The 27,579-nt window shown below is 46.0% G+C and overlaps 1 protein-coding gene across 1 annotated transcript in view; it reads left to right on the top strand.

Moving 5' to 3' along the window:
* Positions 1 to 27,579, top strand: part of LOC119465324 (ryanodine receptor-like) — a 268,769-nt gene that overhangs the window by 116,458 nt on the left and 124,732 nt on the right. Inside the window, 22 exon segments of the mRNA XM_037726127.2 lie at positions 823 to 896; positions 3,164 to 3,243; positions 3,605 to 3,689; positions 4,864 to 4,984; positions 6,224 to 6,326; positions 6,577 to 6,657; positions 7,118 to 7,219; positions 7,222 to 7,243; positions 9,079 to 9,186; positions 10,854 to 10,970; positions 11,082 to 11,167; positions 12,182 to 12,235; positions 13,031 to 13,197; positions 14,269 to 14,395; positions 15,071 to 15,253; positions 16,550 to 16,925; positions 17,939 to 18,029; positions 18,259 to 18,345; positions 22,557 to 22,721; positions 24,323 to 24,516; positions 25,313 to 25,510; positions 26,895 to 27,032. Of these exon segments, the coding sequence (XP_037582055.1) occupies positions 823 to 896; positions 3,164 to 3,243; positions 3,605 to 3,689; positions 4,864 to 4,984; positions 6,224 to 6,326; positions 6,577 to 6,657; positions 7,118 to 7,219; positions 7,222 to 7,243; positions 9,079 to 9,186; positions 10,854 to 10,970; positions 11,082 to 11,167; positions 12,182 to 12,235; positions 13,031 to 13,197; positions 14,269 to 14,395; positions 15,071 to 15,253; positions 16,550 to 16,925; positions 17,939 to 18,029; positions 18,259 to 18,345; positions 22,557 to 22,721; positions 24,323 to 24,516; positions 25,313 to 25,510; positions 26,895 to 27,032 (2,759 nt within the window).

Genomic DNA, 27,579 nt, shown 5'->3' with positions numbered 1-27,579 from the left:
TGTCAGCTAAATAATTTCACAGAGAAACATGATGTTGCGCTCTATAGATTGTGGTTTAAACGTCTGTCCGATGGCAGTAACTAAAAAATAGTTCCATGTTTATTTACTAACTGCGCAGAAATAAGCTGAATTTCATTCTCTCACAAATCAAGAGTGCAACCACCATAACTCAGAAGCTGTCGTTATTCCTACTAAGCGCCCTTTTCGCAAAGCACTGGGTAGCATTGCATAGGCACGGCCCCTGGATAAAAAAAATTTTATCCAGCGGCCGTGGCTTAGGAACAACTATTCTTATAATCCTTGCATTTCTTCTTACTCAGTCGCTGTTACGATTGTTATAACTATATCTATGAATGATACTTATGCCTCCTAAACACGTTTGTTAACTTTGTATAAGTAGAAGCTATTCGATCAGTGTCACTCACGGCACTTCTTTTATTTTGTTGTCATTGTGTAACCACTCACTCTGCAACACATCTGTTCCGGTAGCTATATTAAGCAATTAAATGGGTAACTTAGGGTGAAGCAATACATGAAATTAATTTTAATGTTTTGTAAAAATTATAAAGGTTCAATATATTTATTCTTAACTCAATCCTTTCTACAAGTTAGAGTGTTTAAAGAAAACTTACGACTGGACCTGAGCCTTTTAAAGCCACTACATTAAGTTTAGTTATATAATTTAAGTGAAAGCTTGAGATATACCGACCACATGAATACTTCTTCTGGTCTTGACTCAAGATGATTGGTTTAGAATACATGCTTACTCCCATAAGAGTATACAATGTATGACGTTGTTTGTACGTTTCTCTTTTCTTTTAGAATCAGCCAACCAGGAGAAGTCCACACTTAGTGCCTTACAAAAGCGTCGACGACGTCATCAAGAAAGCCAACAGGTGATTCCCAGATAATTTGGAGAAAATTACTACAGCACTAAGCGCGCTCACAGACCCTGCCTTGCTCGCTTATTCTTCACATTGTTCCAAATCAAACAAGTTAGTTCTGTAGTGCCGCAGTATGGAGGTAAAATGAAATTCGCAAAGGATTCCATTGAGTGTTTTCCGGAAGTGGCGACGCTAGTATAAAACAAAAATGGAATCATAAGGTACGGCGCCTGGTATGACGCATCTTTCAGCTAAAATCACTAAGATTTCTGAAGGCAGTGCGGCAATAAGACGGCGAAATCTTCATCAACAAATCAGCAGTGCCACACGACAGCAAGAGCCTTATGGGCACTAAATCAATGCAACCAGCTAACAAAAAGATTTGCTTTTGCGTGCTTTAGACACGGTGATCAAAGGTAAATATGCGGATCAAAACAGCTAGTATGTCAAAATTAGTGGTCGTGTTCCCAGATAGAAACGTTACCCTTAATAAAAATAAAGTTGGCAGAAGCGATATTTCCCAGTATCTTTGGTTAATTCCGGCGTACTAACGTGATTCGGTCATCGATTAGTTGTCCGGCTCAGAGCACTATCCCAAGCTGGCTAAGCAGGAGATCCGTGCCATTATGAAATCATACCACGTGTCTGTGGGAAGCCGTTCTCAGGTCTCACGAGAAACCCTCGATGTACGCAACCAATCCCAATAAGCTCATCTAAAAACTCTAAATTATAATTATTGCTACCAATAGCGCGATAATTATTCCTATTGAATACACCTGTTTGCCCCATGTCCAATTATCCCATCTTAACAAGTAAGGATTTCACATAAAAGACGCACATTCTCATATATCATATAGGGCAGGCTCATTTAACCAGGTCATTGTTCTGTGACTCCAAGGCCGCTCTCCAGAGTTTACTCTCCGCACTACGTCACGAATCGCGTGAGCCGCTCGTCGTAGAGATCATACGAGTCCACCGTCGAGCAGCTGACAGAGAATAAGCGATAATATTTCACTGGTTGCCTAGTCACTGCGGCATCCATAGAAATTATCAAGCGGACGCGGCTGTCCGTTTTACCCACGACGGCATCACCTGTGCTTCCATCCCTATTTCGAGAGCAGAGGCAGCGAAAGAAACTTCGCACGCTTGCACGTACCTACCGGTGGATCAGTGGAATTCATCCAAATTTACAAGCACGCGCCTTCATTCTCTGAACCCATATCTACAGCTTCGTATTCCGTCCGGCTTTTCCCAAAGTGACGGTACCCTTATAGCGTGTCTATGACTTGGAGTAGCCTTTCGAATGCTAGTAGAATGTTGATCACCGTGTCTAACTGGTGATTAGATGTCGATGACCGACGCATTTGCTCATCACTATCCTTCTGCCCAAGTGTGACTCTTTTTTCTGGGCATAAGTTGGTTCCCAGCTGTGCCATGGTCTCATTATGCACTGTCATGACAACGTGACGATATAAAAGAACATACGTGTGTTCACGTGAGATTATTGAATATGGCGCATATTGTTCTTTTTTATAAGGAGTGCTCAAAAAGTTCACCGACGATTACGATACTCCCTAATGCGAAATTTAAGCGCAGCTCCATACGTGTTTTCATTTCGCGATATATTAGCTGGCGCGAACAATCTGCCTCGCGCGGCACGTTGCGAAGGGAGCCAAGTGTTACGCGACTGCCTCGCTAATCGGCAGATCGCGAGATGCAGCGCGTGGGTGACGCGTGGGCGCAATTAATAGCAACCGCCGCAGACAGACCTTCACTCATGCAGTGCTTGGTGTCCTTATATGGTATCGCTCCGGTCATTGGTGAACAAATGAGGCGCGCTACTCTGGCGCCATCCTGTAGCCATTGTCGCCAAATAGCCCGTCTTGCGCGGCACTACGCTTTTCTTCTCACGCTTTCGCTTTCCGCTTCATAGTTCCGCTGCACCCTCCTGCTCCGCTTCCCTCCTAGCGCTCTCTCCGCTATCGCCGACTTTCATCCCCCACTGCGCTCCGCGTTCGCTCTTTCATCTTTCGCTGTGCTAGTTCGCTCGATTACGAGGGACGCCGCCGATTACCACAGAAAAGGGCGCCTAAGAGCAACACTAACAAAATTCCAAATTTTGTAAACCTCGTGCAAACATGGTGGCAACCTAGGTATGATTCAGTTGTATGTCTCATTTCAAGGATCACATTTTCAATGGCAGCATCGCCAGAGATGCTTGATCCCTGGCGAGTCGTGTGTTGTGCCTAAAGTGCTATTTCGCATCCCATTTCTGCCAGGGATACAGCCGGAGAGCTAGTCAAGACACTTCTGGCCTATGGCTATGTCCTGGAGCCTCCAACCGCTGAAAGCCTCGAAGGTAATTGCACAGCACCTCTTATGGCAATATCGCTCTACTTTGTTTGACAAAGCTCTGCTACACTTGATAAATCTATACGTTATTACAAGTGCTAGAACAATTTTTACGTTCAGGCTAGTTCATAGCATGCCGTCCATGCTGTAAAAAATAGCAGATGTACTCTCTGAAACTGCATTTTTTGCAATTAGATGCTACATAGCGCCTAGCGTTGTGATTTTGTACCTCCGTATTTTGTACAATAAAAGAACAAATGCTAAACTGCAATTCTCAGCGCAGGTTTGAAATGTTCTTATATGGAAAACATTTGGTCATTGTGTAACACTCAAAGTAACATGCTTGTTTTGTTTTTCCCTGCTCATAGGAGTGCAAAGTAAAGTAGCATCAGTGAAATACGACCAACGAACATACCGTGCGGAAGTAACTTACTCCGTTTCTGAAGGGAAGTGGTGAGTGATCTTATCCATATTCACAGAACATGCAGATTTCTTGCATCCAACATGAAGCAAAGGAACTGCGACGAACGAAGCATAATTAAAAAAGGAGATTTTCTGTTGAACAGTATTATGTGTTGCGCTGCTTTCTCTCTATAGCTTTGTTTATTCTGACAACGTTCTTACTTAACTAGTATGTTGTTTCGTGTAGTTTTGTGTTTTTTTTCCTGTCTTGTGCGTTTATTTGACCTGGGCTAGAAACAGGGACAATGGAGGACGAAAAAGACACCACTGCATTTTCCTTTGACCCTGTTTCTAGCTCAGTTAAAATCTTTCCAATATGAACTTCAACCAACTAGCCCAACTTGGTACACTACTTGTTTATACATACTACTGGCATATTTTAGACCCCCACATTAGGTGTTTATATGGATATCTCATATTGTGATACAAGCGATGCTGCAGCTGAGAAAATACAACAAATCGACTTAAGAAGACCGGTATGATTGCTGTATCAACCAAGTAACCTATTTTTGTTGTAACGTTTATTGTGCGGCACGCATAAATTCTTACCATTCATTCTGTGATGTAAAAAAAGTATCGATGTCGCTAACTGCTTGATACAGTATGCTGCCCTATAGGACATGTGTATGCCTTTCTTCCCCACGCTGCGCTACGTTTGTCTCACTTAACTCAGTCTTAGGGTCAGATAGTTTTTTTACAGTCTGCCTGTGCAAACGGAAGATAATTTCCAGTCCAGGTAGCCATTTTTTCTTTATTACCACAGTGTACATCGTAACACCTTTATACAGTCGCGTTTGCTCTTCCTCTTCTGCACGTGAAGTACTGTGAAGACTGCAAATATCATACACAAACACACACGAAATGAGGTGCTTCGCAATGTCATTGCTCGCATTTATTGACGAACTGATATGAAGCTGTCAGAAGAAGGTCATGCAATTGTCAGCCAGGCGCTCAGTGCCTAACATCGATGACTTATGTGCACGTGAATCAGTGGCGTCTTCAGGCAGTTCACCTCCATACAATCTGTCTTTCTAAAGCCAATGCCACGCATGCGTATATGTTCGTAATGTGTACACCCACGTCTTCTACTGTCTTGGCAGGTTCCATTTCCTTAGTAAAGGGACTCATGGTGCGCAATGTCATCAGGTAGCCTCGTTACTTCCAGGTACTTCGAGTTCGAAGTGATGACACTGGGTCCCATGAAGGTCGGTTGGGCGAACGCCAGCAGCTTCCTGCCATCTTGCGAGATCGGTGGTGACCATAACTCCTGGGCTTACGACGGTTTCAGGTGGGTTTAATGCTCAGTTCATGGCTGCCGCCGGCAAATCTGTGTTTGCTTTATCTGGGGCGTGAAATGGCGCTGATATTGAATACGACATGCTAGAAGACAAGCACGAAACCAGTGGGGATTTTAGTGCCAATAGGCAACTACCAAGAACAATAGGCAATCCGAGGGGCTGAATTCTTTTCAGTCCCAACCCATGCGATGTTACAGATAATGAAGCCAAAGAAAGTATGGGGAATTTGATGATTATGTTTATTGAAATGTAGAAATAAAGTAAAGGGACATTAAACTGGGCGAAAAAATAACTTGCCGTAGGTGGCAAGCAGAACTCACATTTTTCACATTACATGTGCTGTGCTGTATGAATGAAGCATTTAAGCTACTTACCAGCTACCAAATACAAGCTACCATTTAGGCGACTTTCTGCATTTCAAGTTAAGCAACGAGTAACTTCCCCTATGCTTTCTGTGGTTTCATCGTCTGTTACTTTGTATGTGTGTTAATGGCAACTATGTAATTCTTTATCGCTTCTAAGGAGATATCATTCCTCATTCTCTCCTTACTCGTTCGAGACATTGTCAAAACAGCGCAATCGCTAGCACGTTATCGTCAGAGGAAAACTGGAATAAAAACACGTATTGCGGAACTTTCTGGAGAATTTGTTAGGTACCGATGGCACAACATTCACACAGAGCGTAGATGGCCTACATTTAACTTGTGACCGGGGGCCAATTTCTTGCATAGGGCGGGGCATTAATTGCACACAAAGGCAGCGCATGTCGATGATGTTCTTTCAAGCCGATAAGATAATATCTTTCTTGTGAAGGGCGCAAACAACCAGAAAAATGAGCTTTGAGGCGCTGATGAGCCATCAATGAAGATATGTGCTGTATTCAAGTATTCTGCCCTGATATAACCCAATGTTATTCGTAGATAGCTGCTGGGATCATGGCTTTTGACCTGTAATATATATCAGGGATAAATTGTCGCTTGTGTAGACGACGTCGTCCATGGCGGCCATTGTGGTGGCATTATTTGTCGTGCTTGCTTAGGTACTGCAAGCCAATAACAATACCAGTAATTGCCATAGCTCTTTGTCGTTTAAATAGCACATGGTCATTTAACGCACTTGAATATCGGGTGCCTCTTCGTCTCAAGTCAATTAAATCTTTATTAAGCATGGAACATGATTTTGAAGCTATGAGGCAGCGTAGATTTTTAAACACTACTTTTTGGCCCACAGGCTATCAAATCCCACGGCGGGGGCACGGAATCTTATGGCAAGCAATGGATGATCGGTGACGTCATTGGATGCATGCTCGACCTACATGACCGCACCATCAGTAAGTGAATTGGCATTAAGTTCATGCTGTTTTCTACCATAAACCTTAAAGTTAGGGTATAATCTGTCATTTTCTTCACCACAATGAAATTTGTTTTCTTTTGATAGGTAAGCTGCAAATTAGCGACTGTAATTAATTGATTTGAGTGATATGCTATCGCTTACGAAGTGTCTGGGTGTTTACAGCTATTGGTTTTTGTGTGTGTTTCTGTCCTGTGTTAAATTACGTCGTGCTGTGACCTTCCACGCAGGCTACTCTTTGAATGGAGAATTACTGCTTGACAACCTCGGTGGCGAAGCTGCCTTCTCGGACATTCCTTGCGGTGAAGGCGGTGAGTGACATCTTTATGTTCACGTTTTGCACAGCGAAGTTTCCATTACATAAACTAATGTCAAAGCACACATAAGGATAAATTATTCTGTGTAAACATTTGTCTGTATTTCACACTAATTGTTGCGAACTTACACAAGCATACAAGTCCTTTACCTGGATAAACAAGATCCTTGTCCCACCTTTTATTAATGCCGGCATACTCCCCATAATTTGCAGGGTGTGTGACATAGATCAGCGGAACATCTAAATAGTGAGCCCGCTTCAGTTGTATTTAATTTCAATACAAACTTGCCATTACAACACGTTAATCTGGCATATATTAAAGACACTGTAGACTGCAGGTTTCCCAGTTCAATCTCAGCTGCAAACATTCTACAACACCACTTCATTGTCATTTGCATTCCCGTGTGATGAACAATCGTAATTCGCAAGTAAAAAGAAATATTATTTCCCTGCAGCATCTTACGTACCAGCATGCACGTTTGGCATAGGCCAGAAGGCGAAGCTGATCTTTGGTCATGACGTCAACCTGCTCCGGTTCTTCACCACCTGCGGCTTGCAGGAGGGTACCAGCCTTTCTGCGTGTAAGCGTCGCTGTCTTTATTATCGTTCTTTAAAGCTTATAGCCTTTTTTAGCTCTTTCGCGTTTGCTGCCGAGTACCAGCGTTTTGAAACGCCACTGCTGTCTACCTATATAACCACTAAAATGTGCTGTTAGCGGCTTTGTTCTCTGCAATGTAACGCAATGAAACTACAAACGGAACCTAAATACCCTCACTGCAACAGATAGGTGCCATCAAGTGCACTATTCTTTAAAAACAAAAAAAAAGACCACTAGCTTTCTTGAAACTTTCGGCTATCCACTTACATTGATAGTCATCGCGTCGATGCTTTCTGCATTAATTCTTAAAATAAGCAATACTCGAACTCACCTTAGCATCCGAATTTTCCTGACACAAAACGCATCCATGTGGCATTATTTTGCAGTGTGTTATATGTCGTACCTAATGCGCGTTGCAGGACGAATGCGCGTACATGTTTAATGTTCTCCCAGATGTGCTCAAGAACTGTAGCTGGGCAATTCGAAGTCCAGCTCTCAGCGATGACAATACACATAAAAGTAGCGCTATGTGTATTTCCACTTTTCTGGCCTTTGCGTGGTACACTATGCGTAGAGTAGCTGTAAATCACCTGCTTTCTCCGAGATTTACATTTATGTTCGCTTGTCACAACGGCCGTCAAATATAGCAGCGCGCGCACATCATTCTGGCCACATATTCTCACACAGAAGCAGCTTCATCACAGTGGCCTCCGGAAGACAGTACAAACACCTAAATGTATGACGTCATGGCAAACTGGGGCAGGAACCTCAACTACATTGTCCTTGTCGACACAACGTTCTCGACGAATACGAAAGTGTCGCTACTGAAAAAAAGTAAATTTTTGTTCATAATTTTGCTATGACTTTATGCAGATGCCCCTGTCCAGTAACTCGATTACAGGTGAGCTAGTTATGTGTTTTGGAAGAAAACAGCTCTATTTACGGGACAAAGCGCCGGTATACGATATACTACGACCTTAACCGTTGAGAGCAGCTCTGCGTCATAAAGAAGGGCAGAAAATCGTGCTCTCTTTCTCTCTCTGAAAGCGAACAACCAATTTCAGTGCCTCTGATGATCCTCGTACTTGCTAAGAATAACAACTCACTTTGACAAAACCCGCGTCGTAGGTCAGTTTCTGCGACCTTGGCGCCCTTGCAACCAACGTAAACATGTCAGCATTCTTAACAAGGTCATCACTAAAACAATGTGCTCGCTGCTTACAGATCTGCTCCGTGATAAAATAAGGCGGTCTTTGCTATGCTATAAAAAAACTTACGATAAATCTTCTCACTTGAATGTATAAAGCATGAAAGGCAGCTGAAGCATTGTCACTTATCAAAATTACAAGTCTAAAGGAAACCGTAGAAATAGAACGTAAAGAGCACGCATAAAGAAAACCGGTGAAAGAACATGTTTTGTTGACTTGACTGTCATTGCGCACCTTATATGGTCTATACATTCTTATCATAACCTAGGCAGGCAAGCAATATAAAAAAGAAAACTGGCTGTATTCGATGTGTTATTGCGGAAAGGTAGAAGGCTATATGTTTCTTCTTCAGGTGGCTCGTTGTTCTCTGCTAAAATTTGGGAAATGAAAGCTGGCCCTCATTTGCATAGAAGTCAGTAAACTACAATAATGAGGCGTCGCTGCACTTCACGCCGATTATTCTTCCTTCATTTGTGGAAAAGACGCTGAAGAAAATTGAGATGAATTATTAGTTGAGCATTTCGTTTCCTTCCGATATATTCTTCAATTTGCGTCCTAATTATGCGAGCTTTCATTTCCTGTTTTTTTTTTCGTTGACTATTCCCAACAGCAACATGAACCGGAACATGACTTTCTGGTACAACAAGGATGAACCGATGTTTGTCAACGTGGACGATGCTTTCTCGCCAAACGTCGAAGTTAACAGAATACCGGCAGGGTGAGTGCCTTATACTGCGGTCGTCCGCAAGCTCGTTGACATTGCTTGATATTTACGGTGTATAGCTCTAATAAAAGGTAATCGAAGATGTAGTAGCGCAAATGGTTACCATATTCGCAGTTACGCATTGCGAAGCGCTTCCTTTTGAATAGGACGAAATGCGCAGAATACCGACGATGTATGTAATAGTGCTGAAGAGTTGGGCAAACAAAGCCGTCTAATATGCAAGAATTTTTCTTTCACGCGTCTAATTCTTTATGATCCACCGTTCACGGCTGCCCGATACCAGTGGTTACGTGGGCAGAACGCCTCTCTGAGCACTCTGAGCGATTAGGCAGAAAGTAAACGATCAGACAGTGACCACACCGAAGAACTTCACCGAGTCAGAAACTTGATGAGCCACTACTTCAAAGTGTTTGGCAAGTAATAAACGAAGAGGAAACATACCGATCATGACTTATTTCACAAGCGGAAAAGTGTGGACAGCTTAGAATGCATTTCTAGCACCGATTTTAGCACAAGCACCGTTTACGCGGCTGACACCTTTTGGACAAGGCGTAGTGAGCTCAGAAAGCACTTACATATCCTCTTAAGCTGTAGCCGAAGCTTTTGTCATCCACGCAGCCATCGTCTACGATATCTACCGAAACAGTTTTGCTGATCCACACCGTGCGTCATGAACACTCATTGTAAGCACGGAGGCAACGGAGGCAGATAAGGCATGTAATGGACGCCGCATCACCACGTGATCAAACATGGCGGCGCCCAGGGTATTGCCGTGCAAATGTTTCCTATAAATGTTACATTATCCCGGCCCAGATTAATTTTGGTGATGCAGTTCCAGTTGGCGTTGCGAATGTTTTCTTCCAAACACTACACCTTCCACAACAAATATATTTTACTTCAAAGAACAACAGCAATGATGCAACAAAAGTAGCAAAATTTACCCATTTCTTGTCATCGCCCTTTGCTAAACTGTATGCACAACAGCAAATCCTTATGTGATCACTTTTGAATTAAAGTGCAGCTCAAATTCTTCGCAATGTTCTACGGAATAATACTCTTCTAGTTCTAAGCGGCTGAGGTCTACGCTCCTGATTGTTCAAGTACTGTTCGCAAGTAGTTACTTTCGGTTGAACTACTAATTTAGTGAAGGACTCTTGTGGTGAATTCCTTAAGGTTTATGATAGAATTATGTTTTTAACCATCGTTTATCAAAGCAAGCCACCCGGAGTAGCCCTGGTCGTACCAGATTCTCATTAATAAATGACTGCTTTATAAAGTCGCGTGTCAATCGAACTTTTCGAAGTACCCAATGTATGTCCCAAATAAGCCGCTACACATACACATTCAAATTTTGCAAACCATTTAGACGCAAGACCCACTCCTCTTACCAATTAGAAAGGAGGTACAAAACACGTTATGATTACTTTTGCTGCTCGATTAGAAAGAAAACCTCCACCTAAGTTTCCTTTCGTTTTCTTTTAATATCCACGTACGGGAATTACTTGAACTGATGGCAGTGAAAAAAAAAACAGAACACGAAAACTAAAGACAGGACAGAAAAAGAGACATCACAGCGCTGACATGTATAACCAGAAGGATATCCAAGTTGGCTAAACGAACACTTCAGACCATACTGACACCAATCATGTTTTTCAACGCAGAGGAGAATGCCCACCCGCTCTGAAGATCACGCACAAGTTGTTCGAGTCTGTGGAAAAGGTCAATTACGAGTTCCTGAGACTCAGTTTGCCAGTTTGTTGCAACGAGAACTTGATCGAGTAAGTTGAATGCGTCTAGACCTCGATGTCTTTCATTTCCCAAGCGCTTGAAGCTGAACTTACCAGCTCGTGTGTTCTTCTCTTTCGCGCTTCCTTGTTCTGTTTTCACAGGGAGCAGGAAAAAGAGCACCGGTGGGAAGAAGTGCGCCGCCGACAGCGGCGGGCGCAAGCCGAGAAGTCGAGCGTACGGCATCCAGGTAACCCACAATGTATGCGCCCGTTCCTTAATTCCCTCGAACTGCGGGCTCTGCTGCACGCTTCACACACTGGCGCATTGGCAAGCCTCACAATAAGGGCTAACTCGCTTTCATGTGCGTGGAATTAGGCATAAACTCGGTAGGCTAGAAAGAGACAAAACTTTATTGAAAGTCCTTGCTGGGGTCAAGGGAGGCGGGAGGCCGGGAGACCGCCGCAACCCCCCTTCCTCAGGCGGCAGCCAGATCTTGAGTCCTGCCGGCGTCGTCGGCCAGCTGGACTACCCAGAGTTGGTCCTGCGGGCATTCGCTAAGCAGCATGGCGTCCCACTGCCCGGGCGTGGTGATTATGAATGTGGGATTGGTGCTGTGTTTGATGGTGTGTGGTCGGTAGGAGTAACAAAGATTATCTATGGAAACACGTTCCTTCAACCAGTCTCGAAAAACTACAGCTGTGAGCAAAAAATATGCGGCAGTATTTAAAGCCCGGTTAGTTAATAAAGGTTTACAATTGGTAAAACTTAAGAAAGTGAACGATGGCGCCAGCTTTTGTTGTTTTCGTGGTGACCACTTTCTCCAGCGTCACGACCGCATTTTCTTTCAGCTTTATTATACTGATATGATAACATGTTGAATTCGCAGTTCTGTACTTCTTTTGAAAATTACAGTTGCTTACTTTACCACAAGTTGACATTATCAAGGCCGACTACAATAAAGAACTCCGGGACTTTTTTGGGTATTGAACACTTATTTCAGAAATCATATTCTACAGAACGGTAAACTCTGTCTGAAGTGAATTTTCTGCAAGGTACATTGAAATAAAACAGTGCGATAGTTATGTTTCCTTGGAACATCGAATAAAACTAAACAATGCAGCATTGATATCCCGATCGACAGCCCAACTGGGCTTTCGATTCTGAGGTCGGAGATCAAAATGCTTTATCCGCCTTTCCCCGAAGGAATTGTACATTTGTATTGCATTTTCGTAACTTACCTGTGTGTGTTTATTCTTCTTAGCCAACCTGGAGCACCACATGCTGCGCAGCGGATTCAGTATGTCCGACGTCAAGGGTGAGAATCATTCCCGTTCACATTCTGAATTAAGTTGCACGAATTCTAGTCGCTGGTGTGTTGCTGTCTACAGTGGCTATTTTCGCTTATATCATAATTTTTCTGCATATAATTAATCTGCCCTTCAAATGTTATTATGATGTTCGAATGTTCCAGCTGATTTGAGTTGCACCAAGAATATTCGGAAAAGGCTTCCAAGGTCAGTACGCGGTACCGGAAAGCGGGGGAGGGGAGCTATTTGCATAATGAAGTAGAAGAAAATTACAAACAAATACACAGGTTAAGATTTCTATACAATGAGTGAACTATGCTCGGCTGCACATAATAAACCAGGTTTCTATGATAACGTTCAACTTCCACGCGTTTTTCAAATATTATCACTGATGTCTGCAGATTGCTCCCAGAATAGTGCTGCAATAGCGTTCACAATGTGCTGGTTCATTTACCAACCAATTTATTTCATGCCTCCCGATTCACAGTACGTGTAGCTAGATGCAAACTTTCATTTGTTTTTTGTTTTCCTTCACTTGTGGTAGTGTTTGGAGGATTTAGAACGTATAGACGCCCTTAAGCTCAAGCAATAAGGTTATCTGCCTCGACAAAGAGAGAGCCAGAAGAAAGGGGAAAGGCAGCGAGGTTAACCAGAGGGGTAGGTCCGGTTTGCTACCCTACGCTGCGGACAGAGGGAAGGGGGTTGTAAAGTGAGAAGAAAGAAGTGATAGAGAAAGAAAGGAAGCACGATCTGTCTCGAGAAAGAACGCAGACACTTGACGAGGTGTGCAACGTTGGTTGCAGACCTGCAGCGTGGCTACTCCGACGAAGGCGGCGACACCGAGGAGCCGATGCACATGGAACACAGGCCCCCGACACCTCAGCAGCGGCGCCGATCCATGCTCAGTCCCCGCGGTACCACCGGCACCCTCACTAAGACGCAATCGTTCGATGCTGCCACCACCTTGCAGGTGAGCAATCGTGCTGAACGCATTATTGTCACCCTCGCAAAGATTCGAGACTGCCAACAGTCAATTTATCCTGACGGCATTCGACTACAGTTAGACCAGAGGATGTATAGACTTTGTTACAGGCCTTAATGAAACCCGTTGCTGAGTGAACCGGTGCACTCAAATGCAGGAAAACTTTGACCGAGCTAGAATGCCATCTTTTGTACCTGATTTACCTTGCCCAAGAACAAATTCTTGGTTGGGCCCGCAGGCCTCTTACTGAGCGGGGGTGTCGCTCGATTAGCTGCATACGATGTCACAATAAACTGGGCTGCATGTACCACGTGCGTTAATCCATTCAACTTGTTAACAACGTCTGTCCACACTGGGATACCTCTACGGCTCAAAGGACACCCGATAGAGAGGCAAAGATGTCTTCTTGAAATCTGTGAACTGTCTAAAATTTACTTTTCTAAAATTCACCGGAATCACAGTCACCGTACATTTGTTTCATGTTTCTTTCGATACTGTCGCTTCCGTTCCTTCCCCATTTTATTTCCGTTCTTGTTGCGTAATTTCCTAGGCACCTTTTCATCGCGATCCGAACAGTCCCTTCCTTGTGATCAGTGAAACTAGGCAATCGAGAGCGCACAATAGAGCAGGTGCTGCAGCTTGCGCCTGATCAGATAATGAAGAAGCGCGCAGTGACCTATAACGTCGGTGCGCGTCTTGGTGTATGTGCGCGCTCTCTCTCGCCACTAGCAATTGTCAACAGGCGCATAGGTTGTCCGCACCTTTTGCCTGAGCGGCGATATTACTAAAGTGCATTGATGTACCGGGTACATTTAATAACGAATCAGTCCGCAAACGAAATTACGAAATTACGGTTCTTGCAGCTGCACAACACGCGCTGTTATCAACGCATTAGAAACTGTTAAGTTAAACAGCGTCAACATGTCCATACACATATGTTCCCAGGTGTTAGCATTAGGGTACCCTTGATCCAGACAAAGTACTGGATGTGGTGACTTTCAGGCACCTTGGAGCTCATTCCGTACTCATTCCGTACTCTCACTTTCTGTGCATGCGCAGGTTCCTGACGGATCCCGTCCGGACCCTAAGCGGCTGCGCGCAGCTTCGAGCGAGGAGGCGCTTAACCGGCTCGGCCATAAGCCCAAGGCCGGTCAGCGAACCAAAGCGGTCACACCCGAACCTGAGAGTAAGCTTTTCCAACCTCTGTTCCAATGTCAAGACTAATTTTGATGTAGATTTCATAAAATGCTAACATTAACGGAAAATGCTTCATCGATTCATTTACGTCGGCTCTTAGTGTGTTTAGTATTATTTTTTGCTGCTGCTTACATTATAAGTGATTCCACTATTTACAGTTTCGTCATTTCATACGGCGTTATATCTTTATTTAATGCATACTACGCATAAAGGAAGGAGCAGCTATGAGATCTATAAGTCAGAGCGGGAGATTTGATCTGTAACGTTTTTATTAGGAAAAAGGAAACAAGAAGCCCTGATTGCTTTAAGCATTAGTGGCGTTCAGAGCGAGAGTGAGAAATTGTGAGCTCGGACGAGAAATTGCCTCGTCATGCTAGGGGCTATGTTTCGCGGGACGCACTGCCAGAATACCTTATGATGTCATGTTGAGAAACACACATCACAACTGTAGTCAGGCTAAAGCCCCTACATTCCCGCTCATTTACTATACATCAGCTCAAGGGAGGAACGCGTGGAGAATCTGTTCAACAATGCAAATGCTATGACTTTTCTTCAAGCATGAGAGTTCATACTTCTCGAGTTCACAGTGGTGCAGTACTCATCTCCATCAAAGCAAGCACGTTGTTTTAAATGCTGTTCCCGTCCTCTCCTCACGGCCGCGCAGGCAAGTCCAAGCGTCGTGGCAAGTCCCCTTTCCGCTTCTTCCGAAAGAAGGAGGAGAAGGAGGATGCCGCCGCAACCCAGGCCTCGGGACAGGCGCCCCCGTCCTCGAAGGGGGGTCAGCAGCAGAGCATGTCCCCACCTCTGCTCACTGTGCGGCCTCCGTCCGTCCATAGACTGTCGCCAGGTGAGTGTGGAACTGGATGATGGCAACTCCACATTTTCTTGCAATCTACAAGCTAACCACTTGACCCGACACTTGTAAACAATGACACTGCATATATTGATCCAAAATATGACCAAAGGTCAAGGGAAGATGAAGACCAAGTAACCAACAATGACCGATCAAGAGAAGCCTCATCCAGGAGCCCAAGTTTCGAAGAGGCGACTTGTCTTCGTCATGACGAAGACTTGTGCCATTTTTCGAAGGCCTGATTACATGCAGTGATCAAGACTAGCCGAACAAGAAAAGCCCTATCTAGGAGCCAACGTTTCGACAAGTCTTCGTCTTGACGAAGCCAAGAAATTGTCTTTGTTATGGCGACATCTTGTCGAAACGTTGGCTTCTGGATAAGGCTTCTCTTGTTCTGCCATTTCTTATCGCTGCATGTAATCAAGATTTTAAGGAAGCTTTGTTTACCGCATATTTCTCTATGACCTTTGCTTTAAAGTTGCTTTAGAAATGAACAAATATGCCATATTTTATTCCCCGTCTCCTATAAGTCAAATTGTCTTCACATTCATTTTCCATTCAATACTGACGTTTGAGTTAGGTTGAGTTGATTTTATTTTCACAGCAATGGTACATACCAGAATGTACAGTTGCGTGCAACATAAGCTGCACCAAGGTGCCCGTGGTCGAAGACGCCCCAAGACTACATGGTGGCACGCTGAAAAAACCAAAAATTGGTTTCATAAATCCCAGTAATCGAAATTGTCTTAAGTTCTCCAGTTTTTCGTATGTCGTCGCCGCCGTGCAGACTTGGGGTGTTTTCAAACACGGGCTCCGTGTAGCACCTGACATTGCATGCGACTGCAAATAAGTGAGATAAAAGCTGCGTTGCGGCAGAGCTTGACTAGCCCCAATGCCAAATAAAACAAAAAGAGCAAGAGGCAACAATAGAGCCATGCTAACATATCACCTTCGTCACCATAAACAATATGCAGAAAAGAAACGTCTAAATGTAAAAAAATAACAGTACATACAACATTCAACACAGCATTTGCAATATACTGTCATTTCACAAATCACGTAGAATTTCATCCATTAGTTTAAACCAGTTTAGTACATTTAGGAGAGGATAAGGCAGCAGCTGAAAATAGTCGTTTCCTTTTAACCGTAACTTTGCTTGAACGCACATCTTTTTAACCCGCGAAAGCTGTAATTTCTCTAAACTTGCGTTGTCCTACACCTGAGTGCCATTTCTGCAATTCATTGTTTACAAATGACACAATGCAGCTTAACCGGTACGCCTGCTCGCAGCTCCCAGCAACCAACTCCTGTGCCCACCTGTGCCCGAGAGACCCACCACGTTGTCTTCGCCGACGAGTTCCGGAAGCGGAACCGGAGGCGGCAATTCCACCTTGCCCCGCAGCGGAAGCTTCCGCCGGCCCTCCATCACGCCCGGCCCGCCGCCCCTGGCCACCGACGAGAGCGGTGACCACCTGGACACCTCGGTGTTGGAGCTGGTGGACGAATACTTCTTCGGTCTCCGCGTGTTCCCGGGCCAGGACCCGAACCACGTGTACGTCGGCTGGGTCACGACCGCGTACAAGTTCTACGACCGCACCTTCGGAAACTCCAAGGTTCGCAAGGTAGCTTTCCACGGGCTCAGCGAGGATGGTCTCGTCCACCACGTGTGAGTAAAAAACATCCTTTACATATGTAGCAAATGCGAGCAACCTATAATCAATGTTTTAACTTTGAAGGCCTTGCTGTCTCAGTTACTCCATGCCGTGCTGAAAAAGCTATGTGTCGCGTCAGCCAATTAGGACGATAACCAGAAGGACTTGTTTCTTGAAGTGACCCCTGCAGAATGGAGAGATTGCGGCAAGAATGGCAGCACACAATAGGAGAGCCTTCTTTTTCTCTGTGAAGCTTGAACGGTTTTCGGCTAATCATTGTCTGCTACGCGTAGTGCACGTAGTTAATGGCTACTTATTGATATCACGTGCCGTCACGGACCCAGCTAATTATCGCCATACCGATGCACCAGCATGGCGCCTACCATGGCGTCAGCACAAGGCATGTATATGTTTACATGAAACCGATAAATTCCAGCCTATATAAACGCTCATGGGTTGGGCCGAACGTGCCTTGATGTGAATTCAGTCAACACGGCTGCAGTGGGTTGGTTGGACCTTGACACGATGAATGTAAACGCGGTCGGGTCTTGCTCAGCTCAACTTCTGACTCTACCCGTTCGCGTCCAGTTCATGTAAACAACGCTAATGAGACGGTACGTTGCGTTGTCATACAACAGTGCAATGATGCAGGAAATTTCGAATCACTTTGACGGAGCATGAAGTATGCTTTTGTCAAACGTATTGCGTCGTCATTGTCATGTCCCTCTCACGGATACCACTCACCGGGTGAAGAGACGTGAGAAAGAAGTTGGACAATGAAGTAGCATTTCTGTGCTTTTCTGTAGTCCTTATCGCGCTGTGCGCCCACAGCTTGAAGCACCCAGGCTGCGACTAGCAATGACCACGCTGAAAAGCAGCCGCACCGCAGCGGCGCTGCTGCGTTCTAGCATGGCCGTACACTAGAATTTTCTAAATAGCAGCGAATAGGCTTTTTATTTTTGATCTTTTTTTTCACTTTTTTGTGATTCATGCAGTCGCTCATAAGTGATACCTTTTATTCGTGCAGCCTGGAACGCCAGAACTGCTACATGGTGTGTGCAGGGCAGTTGGCCGCTGAGATTAGCCAGGGCGAAACAGCAGGCCGTTCCGCCAATCAGGTACGCGAGCAGTGTGCTGTTATTGCTTCAGCGGAACGTTCTTTGCATAGTCAACCACAGTTCTTGATCTGTTCTGGTCTGATATATTCTTAATCTGTAGTCTGATCTGTAGTGACGTCAGGAAGAACAGTGATTCCCTGTACTGGCGCTTGCCGCGTCAGGTGCAGATGTCACATGGCGTAGATGACTTTTGTTTTGTTACCTACATCCGTTCTTCCCCCATCCTCAGGGAATGTACGTCGGCTGCCACATTGACGTCGCCACCGGCGTGATCACGTTCAGCGCTGACGGACACATGACGAGGCAGCGCTTCAGGGTAAGTCCGTACAAATGCCTTCTGCAGTTTTCTCAAATTTGGAAAGCATTATCTTCCTGCATGCACTTCGAAGCCTTCGGTAGAGTGGTCGTGACCGATAGTTGTACGTGTGCTTAAGTTCTTTATAAACGTAAAGAAAGAGCAGGTGCGGGGATAACTGTGCCGTCGCCTAAACACGTGACGCGCGCGACCAATCAGGGTCGTTTGGTGTGTCGCGGGGAGGAAAAGGGAAGAAAAGGGGGTCGGCGCGGCCCTCGCCGGGCTTCCCTCGCCTCAGATCAGTTGTCAGCTTCCGGAGGGAAGGCCCCGCGTGGTGCGTTTCGCCGAAGGAACAGGCTGCGTTTGGGCAACGGCGCAGCGAACTCGCTTGGGAAAGGGATCGTCGTCGAAGTGCCAATTCTAGCATGACGGCTTCCGAAGCCCAGACGAAACGTCAGCGTCGTCGTGCCCTCCAGGAACCTGACAACGGTGGTGCACGCCTAGGCAACGCTAGCGCCAACTTCCACGGTGTGACGCAAGGTTTCTCAACCGGAACTTCAGAGTAAGCGTGTACGCGTGACCGGTTATGGTTCGAGCACAACGTGGTACTGGTCAGTGCAATTCGTTCCGAGGAACACCGAAGAAACACACGACAAAACTTTGCTTGCCCCCCTTTCTTCGACAGGGGAGGAGCTACAGATTTGTTTCCTGTGCCATTCAAATATGTGCAAATTCTGTAGTTTGGTGAGGCCGTTATGCTCAGATGCGTTTGCATGTGCTTACGGTGGTGTCACACGCGATGCAGCTGCAAGAGTCGTGGAGAAATCCAGCACTCAGGTATTTGCATGCGGCGGTACACAGACGATAACGCCGCACTAAAGCAGAATGGGGCGTCGCCCAAATTTCTCGCTTACCTCTCTCTATGTGGCAGTAGTGCAGTGGCCATGCCTTTGTGTAGGAGGAGGTACTCAGCAGCGCCCAACGAAGTCACGGCGCGTCCTTCCTATTAGCGTTATGTTCTTGTAAAACTCGATGCGTGCCGTTTTCTCGTGACGGGACAGATGGGAAATTATCAGAAGCGTTGCACAGTACTCACAGAAAGAGAGTATTAAACAAATCAGAGTTCTCAAAGCGACCTCCATCCGTTCGTGTCGGTTGAGTCGTGTCGTACACGCCCTTGCAAGGTCGATGCTTCGAAGGGTGCGTCGAATTAGAGTTTGTTGTCAATGCAGCGTGGGCAAGATATGTAGTCAACAGGGTGTGATCCCTGAAACATTATATACACATAGTGAGTTGGGACATTAGAGGTGTATATACACAAGTGTCTTAGAGGTGTCTTGGGTATGTGTTGCACCTTTGGCATCGAAAAGTGAGTTGCTCAGAGCAGTGCTTATATCGGGATCAGCAATAGCCTATCGCTTTCTTTCGTGGGAGGGGGGGAAGGGGGAGGGAAGGGAGGTGACGTTTAGCTGCGGCACCAAGTGCCTATTTATATCAGAGGCTCCGGCAACAGTCACCAACGCCGCACGCATTTTGAGCGAACGCGGGCAAAACGCCGATGGCGTCGACAACAGTTCTGCGCGTTGCCGGTGCTGCTGCATGTCCAAGTTTATACAGCTGATAAAGCTAATATCACTACTCCGTATAGCTCTCTACAAATTTGCTATCGCAATTGATGCTTCACCTTTCAGGTGAAACTGCGACAACATTTTAGACACGTCGAGCGGTACAAAAGCAATCTTGTAAGTAGGAGAAGCCGGTACATATGGGCCCTGCTCACTCACATCTTTGGTTGTCCCGCGGTATTTCCTCTTCAGTCGCTTGCCCCCCACGATGGTGTAGTCGTTGTCGGAGTCCATTGGATCGCTGTTAGAGAAACAGGAACAGGACATCTCCACGTCGACGTGGCGAGTCTTACACTCTATCACTAGGGAACAGGGGACTAGTATCGGGTTCGGCAAGCCTATCACTTTCTTTTTCGAACAGACTGTAATCGTCCCTGGCTGTTGACGTGAATTGGTGCGTGTTAGTAGCCAGTAGCGCATGTTTACGTGAATTATTTGAAAAGGTGGACATGACGTTCCCGATCGAATGTCCATGCTGTCTACTTAACCTATGAAAAAACGTACGGTAATGTACGTTGTGAGTATTCACTTTAGGCACATGTTGCGATTGCGATTTAATGTCTGATAGTAAGAAAGTCGCGTCAATATTGCAGAAATTCTGGGACTATGTACCACGACTTTAGAAACATTTGTCAAGTAACTGTGCTATGAAATGCTATCACGTGCACATTGTTTTGCTTTCTGACTCTGCATATTTTTCACCGGATTTTCCCTCTTATCGATTTGTCACTAGGTGCAAACGTACCAAATGTATCAGAAGTTATTTATTGTAGTCAGGGAATCTGTAGCGAGAGTCTAATCAGATGGCGCGCGCAGCGTGAATGATGTGCATTCTCGAATGTAATACTTAGATTTATTTCTGGGTTTATATGTGCAAGAACCACTGAAAGGTAATGCGACTACCCGTAGTGAGCGACTCCGGATTAAATTTTGACCAGCTGATGTTCTGTAAAGTGCACCTAAGTCTAAGTACACAAACATTTTTGCATTTCAACGCCATGGAATTCTGGAATGAAAGCCCGCACAAGCAATTATTCTGGACTTTGATATACCTGTACTATAATTAGCGGACGGACTTCACCCGTGAGATCCGATTTCGACGACCGACGACTGCTGCTCGCCCCTATTTTCGCGCTTTGAGTGTTACTTGTTTTTGTTTTACCAACAACCACTTAGCTTTGACTCACATTTCTAGCACTGATCTGGTTCTTCATCGTAACTACAACGTGGCAATACTGTCAACACATAAGCGTTCCAGGTAGCTGCTTCGACGATGCATCGAGGAGGTTTCTTGGAAACAATAAATTATGATGTATTGGGTGCCGAAATCATGGTCTCATTATAATGCACGGCGTAGTGTAGGACTCTCGTTTAATCTAAATCTAAGCCTAAACACGTGATGGAGGTTTCTTTAGAGAAGATAAACTCAACTGTAAATAAATTTTACATCGCATTCTATGGACTTGGGCGTCAAAACTGTTGTTATAGTCACGAACGTTCGTATGAACTGATAGGATTTGACACGATTTTCTTAGGAATTGTTCAGCTCCACAGTTGCAACATAAGCCCTATAAAGAGAGTAAGTATATAGAATGGTAACTGAAGGGCGCTAGGTAAGTGAATGACTGAATGTTGCGATTTGCCAGGCAAGTAGCGTGTTTCTCTCCCAACAATATACCTGAAGAGACGCGAATCACCGTGTGTACTCAGTTGGTATATGCCGTTCTGCTTGCTGGTGACCGCGAGCATCGCGGCTTCGACCTCTAACCATGTTTCGCTGCGGTAAAACGCAAAAACTGTCGTGTATTGCGGTGCGGATGCACGTTCAGAAACTTCAGGTATTCTGTATTAATCCAGAGCCTTCAGCAATAGCGCCTCTAATACCCCTTGTTTTTTTTACGAGAACTTCATTCCCATTAGCCAAACAATCAACAGAGTAGCTGATTGGGCTGTTCGGTGAAGCATTCTTTCGTCCAGGAAAAAAAAAGCTCATTTCGCACACATTTCACGAGGAAGAAAAGACGGCGACAGGATAGAGTGCATAGGAAGCGCTCTGTCCTGTCGCCGTCTTTCCTTCCTTGTAATTTGTGCGCAAAATAAGGCTTAAAAACAATCAGCCTCACTGCCACAGGGGACATTATAAATATGTAAAGTTTTTTGCTTTTGCTTTTTCTAACATTTACAGACTGGTATACCCAAATTCAAATGAAACTTCGCATGTTCCGCAGGCGGTTTCCTGTAAACGGGGGGTGCGTTTGTAGCTCAGAGAGACCGCGCGAATTTTGTACTCTATAGTCGGGTACAACTTCAGAGGACAGCGGCATTTGCCCCTTAAAGGCGGATGCACACCAGCTTCCACTAATGGGCGCGCACTCTCGACTGACGTCATGAGCTGGACGGCCGGTGGTCCCGCCGACGGATAACATGGCAGCCCACGCTTCGAACTGGGCCGAGTCGCGTCAACGGGACTATTTCTTTAGTCACGCACGCAATCAGCTGCCGCGCTTCGGTCACCCGGGTGGGACCTCTCCTGCCTTCTTAAGTTGTACCCGAATACATGCTGCACTAAAAGCGGCCTCAGCGTTCTGCGCATCGAACGTGCCGCAGATGGAGCCGGGCACCAAGCTGTTCCCGGCGGTGTTTTTCGAGGCAACCAGCAAAGAGGTGCTGCAGTTCGAGCTGGGCCGTACGCCCACCACGCTGCCGCTGTCGGCCGCCCTGCTGCACACGACGAGCAAGCACCTGACGCCGCAGCTGCCTCCCAGGCTCAAGGTTAGCTGCGCATGTATCGAGACTAACAGCATGCAGCCCCCTATATATTTCTAAAATTGAAGTTTATGCTTTCTCAAGGTTGTCATGAAACATCATCAGGGGGGACACCAAAAGAAAAGACATGCAGAACACGGCTGTGTCTTGAGCGCTAAGCTTTATACAGGGTGTTTAAGCTAACTTGGGCCAAGTGTTAAAAAAACAATGACAGGCGCTACGCTTGTCGAATTGGCGCAGTATTGTTCTGAGCCGCATGAAGCACGTCATGATATTTCAGAGCGAAAGCTGTTATGGGCTCATTCCAATAGCCGTTTCGGGTCGCGATGATGCTGCCGCCGGCGGCCGCGTAACCGCTATCGCCGGAAACGCAAAAAGAAAGGACCCGATTCTGGCCGGGATCGAGCCCGCGCCCGCTGCGTGGGAGCCGGATTCTCTACCACTGAGCTACGCAAGCGCTTGCAATCGGGCCGCCGAAAATACCCTAAGGGAAACGCAGGATGAGACGACTGGAGCCTCCGCCGGTATGGTGGCGCTATCTAGGTAAGATGCCTGCACTTATAAACCGCGTTTGTATGTCATCTGAATGTGTCATCACCGTTTCCTTTAGTTATTTCTGCTGTAGTTTGCACCCTTAATACCTCTTGAACAAAACACGAGCCGCTGCGCTGGCTTTAAGCCAGGTGTAGTTTAATTTGAGGAGGAAGCGCCCCTTAGTTATACTCTCTGGTGTGCAGTCGACCACAAACGTTTTATTGGACGCGGGACATATTAGAAGCGCCATGCATTTATCGGAGCAGAAATTCTCATTTGGTGTAGGAAATGTTTCCTGTAAACTTTTGTGGCCAACTACGACAGATGGTGGTGGCGGTCAAAACGTTTTCTTTATTTCATGTGAATTTGACCTCCCGTACTGACAGTTAACATCTTGGCATGTAGGGAAATGGGATGATGTTCTGAGGAGGAGGTTCAATGGAAAGTTCACCGCGCTACGTACATCTCATTAGCCGTGCAACAGTCCGGACTGCGACAGGTGCGATATCCCCGGAAAAATATACAGGACAGGTCTTGCGCATAAGCCCACGATCAATGGCACAACATTTGTCCAAGTTTGCCAATAACCCTTCTTCCGAAAGGGTTGTAGCAAGACCTTCGCCAGAAGGTTGTCGTCGTGATGCTTGTCGTCGTCGTGATGCTCTAAAAGCTCTCATCAAATTCTTGCACGTGGGAGCGGCCCGCCTCGGCTTAAGTCGAGCCTCCGGACCTCTTTAAATAAAGTTTTCACACACACGAGAGTGGTCTGGCTTAGAGACTTTGAAGAGACTTTGCTCCTCAAGTTCACTCACCGCCGTCTTCGTCCTCATCATCAACTCTTCTCTCTCCCTCTCTCTCAACTCGCGTCTCCCTTCCCGAGTGCTGAGTATCAGGTTAGAACTTTGATCCAGGCCGGCCTCTCAGGTTTTCTATCACATTAAACGTATATCTCTGTCTTTCTCTCCGTAGGTATACACACCACCTTCTTGATATTGAATGCGATGTCGTTTTCTCCCTGCGAGTATATTTCTTTTTTTGTGACACCGTACCAACCGGCCCTCCGCAATCTGCAGGTCCAGTGTCTGCAGCCGTATGTGTGGGCCCGCGTGCCCAACGTGAACCTTCGCCCGCACGCCCTGCGGCTGTCCGAGGTGCGCGGCTGGAGTATGCTGTGCGAAGACCCGCTCTCCATGCTGGCCCTGCACATACCCGAGGAACACCGCTGCATCGACGTCCTCGAACTCATCGAGAACGAGCGCCTGCTCAAGTAGGCATTGTCCCGTTGAGGACCAGAACGAAATGGGGTGGGGCGGCGGCTGCGTCGAATCAGTTTGCTACGAGCCCCAGCTATATAAATGCTTCTTTACCTACTTCGAGGTACTCATATCGGACGCCAAAACTCTCGTTGCGAACAGAGCCGTGAAACTGAAAAAGAGTCTAATTAGATCTTCCGTGTGTTTCTTTTTTTTTCTTCTTTATGTCATACGCTTTCTTTGAGATGAAAAAAATTATGTTGGTGGTGTAGGTCAAAATGTTTTATCCCATATAGATTTGAATTCCCCCCTAGCAGGTAAATTCGTGGGAGGAAGGTAGAGGGAATGACGTTCTAAGGTGGAGGTGTCGTTAAAGGTTCATCTGTAGCTGGGATTCTCGGGGAGGTTCCATGAGGGCGCCGACATGCGCCGTTAATCGGGCGTGCATGGGCGGCTGTGACGCCGGAGCATTTCTTACGTTGTGACACTCGTTGCATAAAAACGCTTAGAACAGATGCACTTCCGCGTTCTGCGTTGCACCCGTAATGTGCGGACTGCGACAGTAGAGGCTGTGCGCAAAAGCTGCACTTACAGCTGCACAGATAGAAAGTCGTGCCCCTTGGCACTTTGCTATGACCAAACTCCCAGCTTGTAAAATGTAAGTAAACGCGTTTGGGACAACATGAACGGGGAAAACGTTCGGGCCATTGAGGTTACAGCTAGCGGTGTGAAAGCGCTACGCATTGTGGTTACTATACGAGTAAAGGTTTTCTCATCATGTTCCTATTACTCGCTTTCTCCCGCTTGCAGTTTCCACGCGCACACCCTGTCTCTCTACGGTGCGCTGTGCTTCCAGGGCAACCACAGAGCGGCGCACATGATTTGCTCGCACGTGGACGAGAAGCAGCTCATGTACGCCATACAGAGCGAGTACCTCTCGGGACCGCTGCGAACGGGCTTCACCGACCTTCTTATCTCTCTGCACCTGGAGTTCCACGCATACGCCAGGTAGACACACACCTCTACTGTCAGCTTGCATTAGCACCAACTGTTCGGAACAATCGGGGATATATCTAGGTTAAATTATGAGAAATTTGTATGAAGGTTTGCACATGGAAAAAGTCATGACGTCTGCTTTACACCGAAGTGTAAACTCGATGGTTATCCTACTCTCTTACTTGTGAAACAGTATGACAGGATTGTATGTGGTCCCCTGCGAACCACGTGCAAATGCGTCAACAATGCTCATGTTTTCATTGACATGACTGAGCTATGGCCATCGTCTGGAAATTCAGTCATCGCAACACGGTAACCCAGTAATTTCTTCTGACACAACTTCGATAATATGCAGCGCAGGTCTTCGCGAATACTGGACGTCGTTTGTGACGTAAGTAATGTGCATGAATTCACGTTTTTTTTTTCAGTTCCCGTAGTGTTTCATGTCATTCGGTGGTTATGACATGATAACGGTATATGAGAAAGACCGCTCTAGCTGACGATCTAATTTGCTTCCGAAAGCCAAGTTAGGTACCAATTTACAAGACAGGTCTAGCCAGGGTGTATATCGGTCTAAACGAGGGAATAATTTTCGATACAATAACCACTACCACGGATGCTCGAGGTCGCTACACCCGCCATCTGACAGTTCTACGCCTCCGTCTGTACATAAAGTTTCTCGCACCGGGCCCTGTTGAAAATTTTCTTTATACATAAATAATTGTAAAGCACCGCTCAGGTAGCGTTCTACCTGAAGTCGTTTTAAAAAGGATTTAGTAGGAAGCCGAGGTAGAAGCAAATAAAATATTGCCACCCATAGCATTAGAAGGTAGTTAACCTTCCTACAGCGGGTGCTCTTCTCTCCCATTGACTCGACTCCACGTTACGAGCGCGCCTCGACGGAGCAGAACAAATGAAAGGAAACACCAGCTGCGCCATAGCGCGCCAGGTGTTGCGTGAGGGGAGAGGACATCGCCGCGACGCCACGTCATCCTACGCTCTCGCTCTAGGAAACCTGTGTTATCCGCGCGTTACTTGTCAGCGTAAACCCTCGCTTGCGTTCTAACTGCGCCTTGGTAAGGTCAAATCTAAACGCGCTCGCTTACCCGTGAGGAGTTCATAACGCGATCAACGGCGTTCAATTGGACATTGATGCTTTCGCATTCACAACTCATCAGACGTGCTTAGGTGTCGTGGGATTTTTCTAAAACTCCCTAATTTCCTTGAGCATGCATTACCAAGCTATCTACGCGGCGCTGTTCGTTGAAATGGCCACACTTCTTGAGGCGTCCTTACAGAAGCGGTTTCAAATAAACGTTGAACGCAATGACACATAGGTCCTACTCGGAAGCATTGCGAAGTCGTGAAAGGTTACAACATTTTTGCCGCTTTGCAGGAGCTTGACGCAGAACGAGTTCATTGTGCCCCTTGGTCCGGACATCCGAGCGCTGTACGAAGACTCGTACACGGCGCATTCTTTCTGCACCCTGGAGTGCGTCTCCATACGGCCAGAGATGTCCTTCTCGGAGACAAGGTAAGGAAGCGAAGACGTAGACGTTCTGCTTTCAAAGGGACATATGCACTGACGTGAACGCCGAAATAGCGAACGGCATGCGCTAGCTCGGCGTCGTGTGTCATACATTCCGCTTTTTAACGGTCACCGTATCGCAGCAGCAAGAACACTGATGCAGCAGAGTGAAACGCCCTAGAGTGCTTGTTCTCGAACAGCAGGTTGCATCACCTTGTTCCAGAGAACGCGAGAGCGATGTGGAATATCCGGCTCACATAAAGATCGAAAGAACATGATGAGAACTCGTTTTGCGATAGTAACCACTTAGCGCATATTAGACTCGACTCCACTTATAAGTAGGGGTGTGTGAATACCGAATTGTAGATTTCGAATCAAATATCGAATGCAATCAAGAATAAAAAGCTAAATATAAAATCGGATGTAAAATAGCAGAAAAAGTGCGACAATGTTTACGGCTTACAAAGCTTTGACGATAAAACATGGTGCTTTACACATGCTCAGGAATATTGTAGCATTGCGTAACAAGAAAGTAGCAAGCTATCAGTACCAT

The sequence above is a fragment of the Dermacentor silvarum genome, chromosome 9 (genome assembly GCF_013339745.2).
Source record: "Dermacentor silvarum isolate Dsil-2018 chromosome 9, BIME_Dsil_1.4, whole genome shotgun sequence".
In the NCBI taxonomy this organism is placed as follows: Eukaryota; Metazoa; Arthropoda; class Arachnida; order Ixodida; family Ixodidae; genus Dermacentor; species Dermacentor silvarum.
This window is presented reverse-complemented; position numbering and strand designations above follow the sequence as displayed.